At 48.1% G+C, this 14772-nt stretch overlaps 1 protein-coding gene across 1 annotated transcript in view; it reads right to left on the bottom strand.

The window, feature by feature from the left end:
- Positions 1-14772, bottom strand: part of LOC115113835 (calcium-activated potassium channel subunit alpha-1a) — a 253005-nt gene that overhangs the window by 200760 nt on the left and 37473 nt on the right. Inside the window, exon 2 of the mRNA XM_065012674.1 lies at positions 9108-9263. Coding sequence (XP_064868746.1) covers positions 9108-9263 — 156 coding nt within the window. The remainder of the gene's footprint in view (positions 1-9107; positions 9264-14772) is intronic.

Below are 14772 nucleotides of genomic sequence, written 5' to 3'. Positions count from 1 at the left end.
AAGCCACTGTTCCTAGGCCGTCATTGAAAATAAGAATTTGTTCTTAACTGACTTGCCTAGTTAAATAAAGCTTAAACAAAAATAATAATGTTAAAAAATTAACTAATCACTGATCATAATCTTGATGTGATTGGCCGGACTGAAACATGGCTTAAGGCTGATGAATTTACTGTGTTAAATGAGGCCTCACCTCCTGGTTACACTAGTGACCATATCCCGCAAAGGCGGAGGTGTTGCTAACATTTACGATAGCAAATTTCAATTTTGTGGAGTCTTATCAGGTGTCATGTGTGAATATAAGTAGGACCTGAGCCCCAGGACCATGCCTGAGGACTCCCTGGCATGATGACTCCTTGCTGTCCCCAGTGCACCTGGCCGTGCTGCTGCTCCAGTTTCAACTGTTCTGCCTGCGGCTATGGAACCCTGACCTGTTCACCGGACGTGCTACCTGTCCCAAAACCTGCTGTTTTCAACTGTCTAGAGACAGCAGGAGCGGTAGAGATACTCTTAATGATCGGCTATGAAAAGCCAACTGACATTTACTCTTGAGGTGCTGACTTGCTGCACCCTGGACAACTACTGTGATTATTATTATTTGACCATGCTGGTCATTTATGAACATTTGAACATCTTGGCTATTTTCTGTTATAATCTCCACCCGGCATAGCCCGAAGAGGACTGGCCACCCCTCATAGCCTGGTTCCTCTCTAGGTTTCTTCCTAGGTTTTGGCCTTTCTAGGGAGTTTTTCCTAGCCACCGTGCTTCTACACCTGCATTGCTTGCTGTTTGGGGTTTTAGGCTGGGTTTCTGTATAGCACTTTGAGATATCAGCTGATGTAAGAAGGGCTATATAAATCAATTTGATTTGAGAGAGAATCATTCTCAGAGAGAGAAATGTTTACCATCCAATAGTTATTGTTTATTTCACTTTTGTTTATTATCTATTTCACTTGCTTTGGCAATGTAAACATATGTTTCCATGCTAATTAAGCCCCTTAAATTGAAATTAAAATTGAATTGAGAGAAAATAATTATCAGAGAGCGAGAGAGAAGTATTCTCAGAGAGAGAGAGAGAAGAATTCTCAGAGAGAGAGAGAACTCTGCATTGCATCTTCTGTTTTATCTGGGTGCACAGGGAGGGCATACTGTTGATCATAAACAGATAAGCTTTTAAGAGATAGAGACGAGCTTAGGAAGGATATTGTAATCAAATAAACTTGTTTGATCTTTTACTATCTGTAAAGACGGGCCCCAGGCCCCCCTGCTGCAAAATAACAGATATAATAAGACTGGCATTCTGAGGGGACACCTATTTCGTCAGTCAGTCAGTCAGTCATGCTCCTGCTGTCAAAACATTAACAGACATTTTAGTTTCTGTCTGAGGCGCAGACAGAAATGTTACATTAATATCCGATTCTATTCTCTCATGCACTCAAGACCCGAAATACACCCTCAGATGGCCCAGAAATAGGCTTTAATTTGCCCCCTAAACAGGCTGACACAGAATACACACATCTGCCATGCTTAGGCAAGCTGTTGTTGCCATGGTGACAGTCAGGGTCTAGTCACTAAACAGTGGCGGTTGGCCCCACTGTGCTATTATTATTAAGCTGCATTGGAACCCTCGTAGAGATCACACTAGTCCTTATATGATCACACACACACACAAACATACATTGACATACACGCATTGACACACACACAATGACACTTATTTTCTCTAAATCATCACAGCTGCCAAAACCAACCAGAGAGGGACATTATTCACATAGTGATATGTCGATCAGATGACTTCGCTTCCTGCTCTGTCTTTGGCTACATCCCAACTGGCACCCTATTCCCTATACTACTTTTGACCAGGGTCTATAGGGCTCTGGTCAAAAGTCGTGCGCTCTGTAGGGAATAGGGTGCCATTTCAGAATCCGTTTTTATCATAGAGGAGAGAACTAGGAAGCTATCTGGCTAAATCCTCATTTAGGAGCCGTTATCCTCTTTTATTTCCAGCCACCACACAGATTAGAGGACAGGACATACAGTACCAGCATGACCTGAGACATAGGGGCTCTATTTTAACAAACCTAACGCAATGGTAATTCTTAGCGCTGGTGGTAGCGTTATAGGTTCAGGGGGGTGTCAGAAATATTTTTGCAATTTTCACAACCGGAATTATAGGCGCAGAAGCTGCCGGTGGCTCAAAAGGGCTAAGTTTTGATGAATAAACAAGTTGTGGGTGTGTCGAGGCTAGACACCTCACTGGCCAATCAGAACATGCTTCATAGCTAAATATGTGGTTGCTTCAAGTTGTGTATTTATTGTGTTGTTCTCAACTCCAATTGGAATGTTAGTCCGTTATGGCCTAGTTCGTTAAATAGCCTACCACATATTTGCTAAATGTTTTCAATATGTATGCTGTTTACCTTGTTCTAATTGCATTGCTTCAATATGGAAATACATTGTTAAACATAGGCTATACTATTCACACGGATATAGGGGCTAGGCCTACTGTAAATTACAGTCTGGACATGGACATGCCAAACATGTCAATAGATTACATTGACTAGGCTATTGATAAGGCCTACAATTATGATCAAACCAAATAAAAACGAAACAACAACTTGTTTTAAATAGGCTGTGTCTAAATACAGTTCCAGGCACCATAATTGCACCCCGTGGTCATATAATACAGACAAGGCAACGGGCTACGGAGGGTTTTACACACACACAAACTTTTCACAGGAGCTGGATAAAGATCCAATATAAAGAGAAGGGGGAGATTTCCATTCACCGTAATACTGCTCGCAAATGTTTTACAAACATCATGGAACAATATTACACATCATATTTGCATTTCTCCAGAAATAGCAGGTGAAATTGCATTCAAGCCATGTACGGTCTCACCATAAGCCCATGGACAGTAAATCTTGGTAATAAGTTTGTTTTTCATTTAATTTGATTTAAAAAACTCTCAATCTGTTTTTTTACGCCAACAACAATATTTCGAAATAGGATCGGGTCAGAGGCATGATATCATAAAATCGCATCTCGTTCCACGAGCGTAAGGCAATGTGTGCACAGTAGGCCTAAGTGCTCTTCGGCAGGAGACATGGATGTTAATCCTATCGATTGAATATAGTTTATTAAATAGTATACAATAACACTACAAACATGTAGCCAATCACATTTGGAAATATTTGTCTACACACATTGGATTCGCATTTCGAAAATGTACTGTATGTTCGAGCCATGGACAAGAGGACATGGCACAAACAGTCTAATAAGATTAGACTACCATCGCTGTTGATATCTCACTGGGCAGAAACTAGTTGAATCAACGTTGTTTCATGTCAATTCAACAACAAATAAATCTAAAAGCTAATTGGATTTGCAAAAAGTAATCAACATAAAGCCATTTCGTCTTTTCCACCCAACTTTTAACCTAAATCCAATGACATGGTCATTTTTTGTTATTGATTTCATGTTGAATTCATGTTAGTTGACCACTCAACCAGATGTAAATCAAAACTAGACTTTGCCCAGTGTTAGGGACTTCGCCACATGAAAGGTAAACAAACAAACAGGCAAATAGCTTAGGTCACAAGCGGATTTAGCACCAAAGACAGTGATCGGAATTCCCCCAATTTGACAGTTAGGTCCAACAAATTTAAGTGACAGATGTATTTTTTTTTACAAAATGGTCAAGGAAAAATAAGCTGTCTATTGTAAACAGACTTCCTACAGTCACTGACACCTTTTCACAAACTTTTCACAGAAGCTGCATGGACAAAAATCTTGTCCAATATAAAGAAAAAACAAGAATGCCTGTTCATTGTTTTGCTGCTTGTGATATTTTTTTCTAAAACATTGGTTAAAGGCTACTGACTAGGATACTGTGTTTTTATAAAACATTGGTGTAAATGTTAAAGACTACTGACTAGGCTACTGTGTTTTTATAAAACATTGGTTAAACATTGGTTAAAGGCTACTGACTAGGATACTGTGTTTTTATAAAACATTGGTTAAAGACTACTGACTAGGCTACTGTGTTTTTATAAAACATTGGTTAAAGGCTACTGACTAGGATACTGTGTTTTTATAAAACATTGGTTAAAGACTACTGACTAGGCTACTGTGTTTTTATAAAACATTGGTTAAAGGCTACTGACTAGGATACTGTGTTTTTATAAAACATTGGTTAAAGACTACTGACTAGGCTACTGTGTTTTTATAAAACATTGGTTAAAGGCTACTGACTAGGCTACTGTGTTTTTATAAAACATTGGTTAAAGACTACTGACTAGGCTACTGTGTTTTTATAAAACATTGGTTAAAGGCTACTGACTAGGATACTGTGTTTTTATAAAACATTGGTTAAAGGCTACTGACTAGGATACTGTGTTTTTATAAAACATTGGTTAAAGGCTACTGACTAGGATACTGTGTTTTTATAAAACATTGGTTAAAGGCTACTGACTAGGATACTGTGTTTTTATAAAACATTGGTTAAAGGCTACTGACTAGGATACTGTGTTTTTATAAAACATTGGTTAAAGGCTACTGACTAGGATACTGTGTTTTTATAAAACATTGGTTAAAGACTACTGACTAGGCTACTGTGTTTTTATAAAACATTGGTTAAAGGCTACTGACTAGGCTACTGTGTTTTTATAAAACATTGGTTAAAGACTACTGACTAGGCTACTGTGTTTTTATAAAACATTGGTTAAAGACTACTGACTAGGCTACTGTGTTTTTATAAAACATTGGTTAAAGGCTACTGACTAGGCTACTGTGTTTTTATAAAACATTGGTTAAACATTGGTTAAAGGCTACTGACTAGGCTACTGTGTTTTTATAAAACATTGGTTAAAGGCTACTGACCAGGCTACTGTGTTTTTATACAACATTGGTTAAACATTGGTTAAAGGCTACTGACTAGGCTACTGTGTTTTTATAAAACATTGGTTAAAGGCTACTGACCAGGCTACTGTGTTTTTATAAAACATTGGTTAAAGGCTACTGACTAGGCTACTGTGTTTTTATAAAACATTGGTTAAAGGCTACTGACCAGGCTCTGTGTTTTTATAAAACATTGGTTAAAGGCTACTGACTAGGCTACTGTGTTTTTATAAAACATTGGTTAAAGGCTACTGACTAGGCTACTGTGTTTTTCTAAAACATTGGTTAAAGGCTACTGACTAGGCTACTGTGTTTTTCTAAAACATTAGTTAAAGGCTACTGACTAGGCTACTGTGTTTTTCTAAAACATTGGTTAAAGGCTACTGACTAGGCTACTGTGTTTTTCTAAAACATTGGTTAAAGGCTACTGACTAGGCTACTGTGTTTTTCTAAAACATTGGTTAAAGGCTACTGACTAGGCTACTGTGTTTTTCTAAAACATTGGTTAAATGCTACTGACTAGGCTACTGTGTTTTTATAAAACATTGGTTAAAGGATACTGACTAGGCTACTGTGTTTTTATAAAACATTGGTTAAAGGCTACTGACTAGGCTACTGTGTTTTTATAAAACATTAGTTAAAGGCTACTGTGTTTTTATAAAACATTGGTTAAAGACTAGGCTACTGTGTTTTTATAAAACATTGGTTAAAGGCTACTGACTAGGCTACTGTGTTTTTATAAAACATTGGTTTAAGGCTACTGACTAGGCTACTGTGTTTTTATAAAACATTGGTTAAAGGCTACTGACTAGGCTACTGTGTTTTTATAAAACATTGGTTAAACATTGGTTAAAGGCTACTGACTAGGCTACTGTGTTTTTATAAAACATTGGTTAAAGGCTACTGACTAGGCTACTGTGTTTTTCTAAAACATTGGTTAAAGGCTACTGACTAGGCTACTGTGTTTTTATAAAACATTGGTTAAAGGCTACTGACTAGGCTACTGTGTTTTTATAAAACATTGGTTAAAGGCTACTGACTAGGCTACTGTGTTTTTATAAAACATTGGTTAAAGGCTACTGACTAGGCTACTGTGTTTTTATAAAACATTGGTTAAAGGCTACTGACTAGGCTACTGTGCACCTCTGCTGGCAAAATGGATGCCATAACCAATTGTGTTACAGCTTTTGGCGGGTCTTAAATATCACCATTAACACTGGTTGAAATTGGCACATTGGCGCAAGTTTTTAAGGACACACCTCAAACATTTCCACCCCTCCGACCTCAGTGCAAGCGAGCTGATATAAGACAGGTAAATGACCAACCCTGGCGCCAGGTTCTGAAAATAGCAGAGCGCTGGCTTTTACAAGTCAAAATTGCCAAAGAGTGTGCGTTTGACACTAGCTCCAGTTTAACGCCAGCCGAAAATAGACCCCAGGCTCTGTCTCTGTTTCCAACAGTAAGGGTTGTTCTGCTTCACTAAGCCTAGGTGAAACTGCACCATTCTGACAGTGAATAAAATTACAGTTCCTTCCTGGTCCATGCTGCTAAAATCATGATTGACAGCCTCCCTCCATCAATGTAGACAGTACAGTGGACCAGGCCAGCTGGAGGTTGGACTACAATTGGGACTTGGGAGCAGGGTGGGGATGGAGGGGATGAAGAGGGGTGGCAGAGGAGATAATGCCCTTTAAACACTGCATCCAGCCTACAGCAGCCCTTGGCACACCACTCCAACGTACACACGCCATTTCATTAGACCTACCTCCCCAGTCCTCCCCCATCATCACCCGTCCCTAAACTAGCTTTGCTAAGCACTGAAAGCCGAATCATCAACGATGGCATCAACCCTTTTAAGGAGAAGATGTACTGCCAACAGCGACCGCTCTGATGCCAAGCTGATTTTGCACCTTGCAGAGGATGACTGAGGACAGAAGACTGTCCTTAATTATAGGCCGCCTGGGCTGGCAGGATACACAGGATGGGTCCCAAATGGCACCATTCCCTATATAGTGCACTATGGGTTTCCGTATGGGCCCTGGTCAAACATAGGGCACTATAAAGGGAATAGAGTGCCATTTGGGGCATGGGACGGGGTTAAAGTGAAATGAGGAGCCTCTCTCTAATCTGATGCTGGTTAAGTCTCTTCGCTTAATCTCACTATACAATATAATAAGGATAACGTAGGATGGAGCGGAGAGGGGGGGGGCACGTGACACACACACTTTGGTGAGCACTTCCACCGGTTCGGCTGATGATATCTGGGTTCTTCAAATACTATTTAAAATAATTTAAAATACTTTATCTGTACTTGAGTGAGCTAGTCTGGTATAACAGGCCAATAGAGTAGATCCATAACTGCAACCCCCTCCTACCTGGCACTCGAGGCAGACCAGAGCAAACGCTCCAAGTATTTGAAATATTTCAAATATTGTTTGAACCCAGGTCCGCTGGCTCACCAAAATGTAAACGGATCAACTGTGCTCTCTTGCTCTTGCTCTCCCTCTCAGGATAAGGGTATTACGGGATGGGATGGGGGGGTATGGCCTTAATACTGTCCTATCTCAGATCCACTTCTCCACTTTGTCAGACGTCACCCTGGCCTTGTTGTGACTGATGGGCGGCGTAGCTCTTTGTGTGTGAGACCATGTTAGGTTATGGTCTGTAAAAGCATCAGACTGAGGGAGACACTGTAATTGGTGGTTTTTGATGAAGGCTCTTGATAAAAATAGAATATTAATTATTTAGCCTAAATGTTGGTCAAGTAAATCACAACAAGCAGACATGCATGTGCAACTTCCATTGTCATTTGTATCGACATAAATACAGCAAGTATTTCATTTGCAGCCCTGAGAGTGAGCTTATGTGGCTTGCCAAATTTATTCAATAATTAACTTCTCATAATGACTAATGCAGGAAATGAACAGGCCCACAGAACAAATGGCATATTCAAGCCATTTGTATAAGAATATTCATAAAAATGGAATGCTGGTTTTCAACGCTTCCGGGATACCACTTTTTCTGAGTCCTCTATATTCCTTATCAACTTTTCCTGACAGGTGACATTCATGTGTACCACGCCTTGTGAAAAAATAAAGCAACCCAGAACAACAATATGAGACACTAACTCACCCGGACGCTGTCCTAATATGGACACCATACAGGTAACTATAAAACATGAACCCTCCAGGATTCTGCCCTTATATGGATACTGTAGTACCAGGACTTGGTCCTAATAGGGACACCATAGAGATGACTACGCAACATGGACTCCCCAGGACTCGGTCCTAATAAGGACACCATACAGATGACTATAAAAGATGGACTCCCCAGGACTCTGTTCTAATAAGGACACCATACAGATGACTATGCAACATGGACTCCCCAGGACTCTGTTCTAATAAGGACACCATACAGATGACTATGCAACATGGACTCACCAGGACTCTGTTCTAATAAGGACACCATACAGATGACTATGCAACATGGACTCACCAGGACTCTGTTCTAATAAGGACACCATACAGATGACTATAAAAGATGGACTCCCCAGGACTCTGTTCTAATAAGGACACCATACAGATGACTATGCAACATGGACTCCCCAGGACTCTGTTCTAATAAGGACACCATACAGATGACTATGCAACATGGACTCCCCAGGACTCTGTTCTAATAAGGACACCATACAGATGACTATTCAACATGGACTCCCCAGGACTCTGTTCTAATAAGGACACCATACAGATGACTATGCAACATGGACTCCTCAGGACTCTGTTCTAATAAGGACACCATACAGATGACTATGCAACATGGACTCCTCAGGACTCTGTTCTAATAAGGACACCATACAGATGACTATGCAACATGGACTCACCAGGACTCTATTCTAATAAGGACACCATACAGATGACTATGCAACATGGACTTCCCAGGACTCTGTTCTAATAAGGACACCATACAGATGACTATGCAACATGGACTCACCAGGACTCTAATTCTAATAAGGACACCATACAGATGACTATGCAACATGGACTCCCCAGGACTCTGTTCTAATAAGGACACCATACAGATGACTATGCAACATGGACTCACCAGGACTCTATTCTAATAAGGACACCATACAGATGACTATGCAACATGGACTCCCCAGGACTCTGTTCTAATAAGGACACCATACAGATGACTATGCAACTTGGACTCACCAGGACTCTGCCCGTCAGTGTCTGGGCTGATATCATGACCCCAGCCCAGTCTTTGACGGAGGTCATCCAGCCCACCTCACTGAGAGCAGCCACCGTCTCCTTGGTGTGCTTGATCCCATCACCATGGGAGGTAGGGTTGTGGACCCGCTGAGCATTCTAGAAGAGAGAGAGAGAGCAAGATGTATTAAAAGAAAGAGATGGAGACGGGGGTGAGAAAGGAATAGAGACAGAGACAATCAGCATTACTAATCAGGGTATAAGATCTTCAGAGCAAATGTATCGAATGTACTATCACGCTCCACCGGTCTCAAGCCCTGAAGAACAATACATGGTTGAGACCAAAGCAGCCTGTTTTGCTTTCAATACGTCAACACACACGTTAGCAGGAGAGTAAGGCAAACACTGAGCCTAACACGGGCCTGGGAGGCTGTGTGCATGCGTGTGAGTGCGTGTCTCTCTCTGTGTGCGCATGTGTCTGTATGTGTGTCTCTGGGAGAACGTGTGTATGTGTGAGGAGTGTCTCCATGGTAGCCAAGCAGCCAAAGAGCACCTCTGCTGCTGCAGCCCAGCCAACTCACTGAGTTTCTGCCTCACTGAGTTTCTGCCTCAGTGAGTGGGCTGGGCTGTCTGCTGCCTCAGTGAGTGGGCTGAGCTGTCTGCTGCCTCAGTGAGTGGGCTGGGCTGTCTGCTGCCTCAGTGAGTTTCTGCCTCAGTGAGTGGGCTGGGCTGTCTGCTGCCTCAGTGAGTTTCTGCCTCAGTGAGTGGGCTGAGCTGTCTGCTGCCTCAGTGAGTTTCTGCCTCAGTGAGTGGGCTGGGCTGTCTGCTGCCTCAGTGAGTGGGCTGAGCTGTCTGCTGCCTCAGTGAGTTTCTGCCTCAGTGAGTGGGCTGGGCTGTCTGCTGCCTCAGTGAGTGGGCTGAGCTGTCTGCTGCCTCAGTGAGTTTCTGCCTCAGTGAGTGGGCTGGGCTGTCTGCTGCCTCAGTGAGTGGGCTGGGCTGTCTGCTGCCTCAGTGAGTTTCTGCCTCAGTGAGTGGGCTGGGCTGTCTGCTGCCTCAGTGAGTGGGCTGGGCTGTCTGCTGCCTCAGTGAGTTTCTGCCTCAGTGAGTGGGCTGGGCTGTCTGCTGCCTCAGTGAGTTTCTGCCTCAGTGAGTGGGCTGGGCTGTCTGCTACCTCAGTGAGTGGGCTGGGCTGGCTGCTACCTCAGTGAGTTTCTGCCTCAGTGAGTGGGCTGGGCTGTCTGCTGCCTCAGTGAGTGGGCTGAGCTGTCTGCTGCCTCAGTGAGTTTCTGCCTCAGTGAGTGGGCTGGGCTGTATGCTGCCTCAGTGAGTGGGCTGGGCTGTCTGCTGCCTCAGTGAGTGGGCTGGGCTGTCTGCTGCCTCAGTGAGTGGGCTGGGCTGTCTGCTGCCTCAGTGAGTTTCTGCCTCAGTGAGTGGGCTGGACTGTCTGCTGCCTCAGTGAGTGGGCTGGACTGTCTGCTGCCTCAGTGAGTGGGCTGGACTGTCTGCTGCCTCAGTGAGTGGGCTGTCTGCTGCCTCAGTGAGTTTCTGCCTCAGTGAGTGGGCTGGACTGTCTGCTGCTTCAGTGAGTGGGCTGGGCTGTCTGCTGCCTCAGTGAGTGGGCTGGGCTGTCTGCTGCCTCAGTGAGTGGGCTGGGCTGTCTGCTGCTTCAGTGAGTGGGCTGGGCTGTCTGCTGCCTCAGTGAGTTTCTGCCTCAGTGAGTGGGCTGGGCTGTCTGCTGCCTCAGTGAGTTTCTGCCTCAGTGAGTGGGCTGGGCTGTCTGCTGCCTCAGTGAGTTTCTGCCTCAGTGAGTGGGCTGGGCTGTCTGCTGCCTCAGTGAGTGGGCTGGGCTGGCCTCAGCTGGGCTGTCTGCTGCCTCAGTGAGTTTCTGCCTCAGTGAGTGGGCTGGGCTGTCTGCTGCCTCAGTGAGTGGGCTGGGCTGCTGTCTGCTGCCTCAGTGAGTTTCTGCCTCAGTGAGTGGGCTGGGCTGTGCCTCATGCTGCCTCAGTGAGTGGGCTGGGCTGTCTGCTGCCTCAGTGAGTGGGCTGGGCTGTCTGCTGCCTCAGTGAGTGGGCTGGGCTGTCTGCTGCCTCAGTGAGTTTCTGCCTCAGTGAGTGGGCTGGACTGTCTGCTGCCTCAGTGAGTGGGCTGGACTGGGCTCTGCTGCCTCAGTGAGTGGGCTGGACTGTCTGCTGCCTCAGTGAGTTTCTGGGCTGGGCTGTCTGCTGCCTCAGTGAGTTTCTGCCTCAGTGAGTGGGCTGGACTGTCTGCTGCTTCAGTGAGTGGGCTGGGCTGTCTGCTGCCTCAGTGAGTGGGCTGGGCTGTCTGCTGCCTCAGTGAGTGGGCTGGGCTGTCTGCTGCTTCTGCTGCCTCAGTGAGTGGGCTGGGCTGTCTGCTGCCTCAGTGAGTGGGCTGGGCTGTCTGCTGCCTCAGTGAGTGGGCTGGGCTGTCTGCTGCCTCAGTGAGTGGGCTGGGCTGTCTGCTGCCTCAGTGAGTGGGCTGGGCTGTCTGCTGCCTCAGTGAGTTTCTGCCTCAGTGAGTGGGCTGGACTGTCTGCTGCCTCTGTGAGTGGACTGGACTGTCTGCTGCCTCAGTGAGTTTCTGCCTCAGTGAGTGGTCTGGGCTGTCTGCTGCCTCAGTGAGTGGGCTGGGCTGTCTGCTGCCTCAGTGAGTTTCTGCCTCAGTGAGTGGGCTGGGCTGTCTGCTACCTCAGTGAGTGGGCTGGGCTGTCTGCTACCTCAGTGAGTTTCTGCCTCAGTGAGTGGGCTGGGCTGTCTGCTGCCTCAGTGAGTGGGCTGAGCTGTCTGCTGCCTCAGTGAGTTTCTGCCTCAGTGAGTGGGCTGGGCTGTATGCTGCCTCAGTGAGTGGGCTGGGCTGTCTGCTGCCTCAGTGAGTGGGCTGGGCTGTCTGCTGCCTCAGTGAGTGGGCTGGGCTGTCTGCTGCCTCAGTGAGTTTCTGCCTCAGTGAGTGGGCTGGACTGTCTGCTGCCTCAGTGAGTGGGCTGGACTGTCTGCTGCCTCAGTGAGTGGGCTGGACTGTCTGCTGCCTCAGTGAGTGGGCTGGGCTCTGCTGCCTCAGTGAGTGGGCTGGGCTGTCTGCTGCCTCAGTGAGTGGGCTGGACTGTCTGCTGCCTCAGTGAGTTTCTGCCTCAGTGAGTGGGCTGGGCTGTCTGCTCCCTCAGTGAGTGGGCTGGGCTGTCTGCTCCCTCAGTGAGTGGGCTGGGCTGTCTGCTGCCTCAGTGAGTGGGCTGGGCTGTCTGCTGCCTCAGTGAGTGGGCTGGGCTGTCTGCTGCCTCAGTGAGTGGGCTGGGCTGTCTGCTGCCTCAGTGAGTGGGCTGGGCTGTCTGCTGCCTCAGTGAGTTTCTGCCTCAGTGAGTGGGCTGGACTGTCTGCTGCCTCTGTGAGTGGGCTGGACTGTCTGCTGCCTCAGTGAGTTTCTGCCTCAGTGAGTGGTCTGGGCTGTCTGCTGCCTCAGTGAGTGGGCTGGGCTGTCTGCTACCTCAGTGAGTGGGCTGGGCTGGCTGCTACCTCAGTGAGTTTCTGCCTCAGTGAGTGGGCTGGGCTGTCTGCTGCCTCAGTGAGTTTCTGCCTCAGTGAGTGGGCTGGGCTGTCTGCTGCCTCAGTGAGTGGGCTGGGCTGTCTGCTGCCTCAGTGAGTTTCTGCCTCAGTGAGTGGGCTGGGCTGTATGCTGCCTCAGTGAGTGGGCTGGGCTGTCTGCTGCCTCAGTGAGGGGGCTGGGCTGTCTGCTGCCTCAGTGAGTGGGCTGGGCTGTCTGCTGCCTCAGTGAGTGGGCTGGGCTGTCTGCTGCCTCAGTGAGTTTCTGCCTCAGTGAGTGGGCTGGACTGTCTGCTGCCTCAGTGAGTGGGCTGGACTGTCTGCTGCCTCAGTGAGTGGGCTGGACTGTCTGCTGCCTCAGTGAGTGGGCTGTCTGCTGCCTCAGTGAGTTTCTGCCTCAGTGAGTGGGCTGGACTGTCTGCTGCTTCAGTGAGTGGGCTGGGCTGTCTGCTGCCTCAGTGAGTGGGCTGGGCTGTCTGCTGCCTCAGTGAGTGGGCTGGGCTGTCTGCTGCCTCAGTGAGTGGGCTGGGCTGTCTGCTGCCTCAGTGAGTTTCTGCCTCAGTGAGTGGGCTGGGCTGTCTGCTGCCTCAGTGAGTTTCTGCCTCAGTGAGTGGGCTGGGCTGTCTGCTACCTCAGTGAGTGGGCTGGGCTGGCTGCTACCTCAGTGAGTTTCTGCCTCAGTGAGTGGGCTGGGCTGTCTGCTGCCTCAGTGAGTGGGCTGAGCTGTCTGCTGCCTCAGTGAGTTTCTGCCTCAGTGAGTGGGCTGGGCTGTATGCTGCCTCAGTGAGTGGGCTGGGCTGTCTGCTGCCTCAGTGAGTGGGCTGGGCTGTCTGCTGCCTCAGTGAGTGGGCTGGGCTGTCTGCTGCCTCAGTGAGTTTCTGCCTCAGTGAGTGGGCTGGACTGTCTGCTGCCTCAGTGAGTGGGCTGGACTGTCTGCTGCCTCAGTGAGTGGGCTGGACTGTCTGCTGCCTCAGTGAGTGGGCTGTCTGCTGCCTCAGTGAGTTTCTGCCTCAGTGAGTGGGCTGGACTGTCTGCTGCTTCAGTGAGTGGGCTGGGCTGTCTGCTGCCTCAGTGAGTGGGCTGGGCTGTCTGCTGCTTCAGTGAGTGGGCTGGGCTGTCTGCTGCCTCAGTGAGTGGGCTGGGCTGTCTGCTGCCTCAGTGAGTGGGCTGGGCTGTCTGCTGCCTCAGTGAGTGGGCTGGGCTGTCTGCTGCCTCAGTGAGTTTCTGCCTCAGTGAGTGGGCTGGACTGTCTGCTGCCTCTGTGAGTGGGCTGGACTGTCTGCTGCCTCAGTGAGTTTCTGCCTCAGTGAGTGGTCTGGGCTGTCTGCTGCCTCAGTGAGTGGGCTGGGCTGTCTGCTACCTCAGTGAGTGGGCTGGGCTGGCTGCTACCTCAGTGAGTTTCTGCCTCAGTGAGTGGGCTGGGCTGTCTGCTGCCTCAGTGAGTTTCTGCCTCAGTGAGTGGGCTGGGCTGTCTGCTGCCTCAGTGAGTGGGCTGAGCTGTCTGCTGCCTCAGTGAGTTTCTGCCTCAGTGAGTGGGCTGGGCTGTATGCTGCCTCAGTGAGTGGGCTGGGCTGTCTGCTGCCTCAGTGAGGGGGCTGGGCTGTCTGCTGCCTCAGTGAGTGGGCTGGGCTGTCTGCTGCCTCAGTGAGTGGGCTGGGCTGTCTGCTGCCTCAGTGAGTTTCTGCCTCAGTGAGTGGGCTGGACTGTCTGCTGCCTCAGTGAGTGGGCTGGACTGTCTGCTGCCTCAGTGAGTGGGCTGGACTGTCTGCTGCCTCAGTGAGTGGGCTGTCTGCTGCCTCAGTGAGTTTCTGCCTCAGTGAGTGGGCTGGACTGTCTGCTGCTTCAGTGAGTGGGCTGGGCTGTCTGCTGCCTCAGTGAGTGGGCTGGGCTGTCTGCTGCCTCAGTGAGTGGGCTGGGCTGTCTGCTGCTTCAGTGAGTGGGCTGGGCTGTCTGCTGCCTCAGTGAGTGGGCTGGGCTGTCTGCTGCCTCAGTGAGTGGGCTGTCTGCTGCCTCAGTGAGTGGGCTGGGCTGCTGCCTCAGTGAGTGGGCTGGGCTGTCTGCTGCCTCAGTGAGTGGGCTGGGCTGTCTGCTGCCTCAGTGAGTTTCTGCCTCAGTGA

Source organism: Oncorhynchus nerka, linkage group LG28 (assembly GCF_034236695.1).
Source record: "Oncorhynchus nerka isolate Pitt River linkage group LG28, Oner_Uvic_2.0, whole genome shotgun sequence".
Classification (NCBI taxonomy): domain Eukaryota; kingdom Metazoa; phylum Chordata; class Actinopteri; order Salmoniformes; family Salmonidae; genus Oncorhynchus; species Oncorhynchus nerka.
Note: the sequence above shows the minus strand (reverse complement) of the source record. Positions and strands in the feature narration are given on the sequence as shown.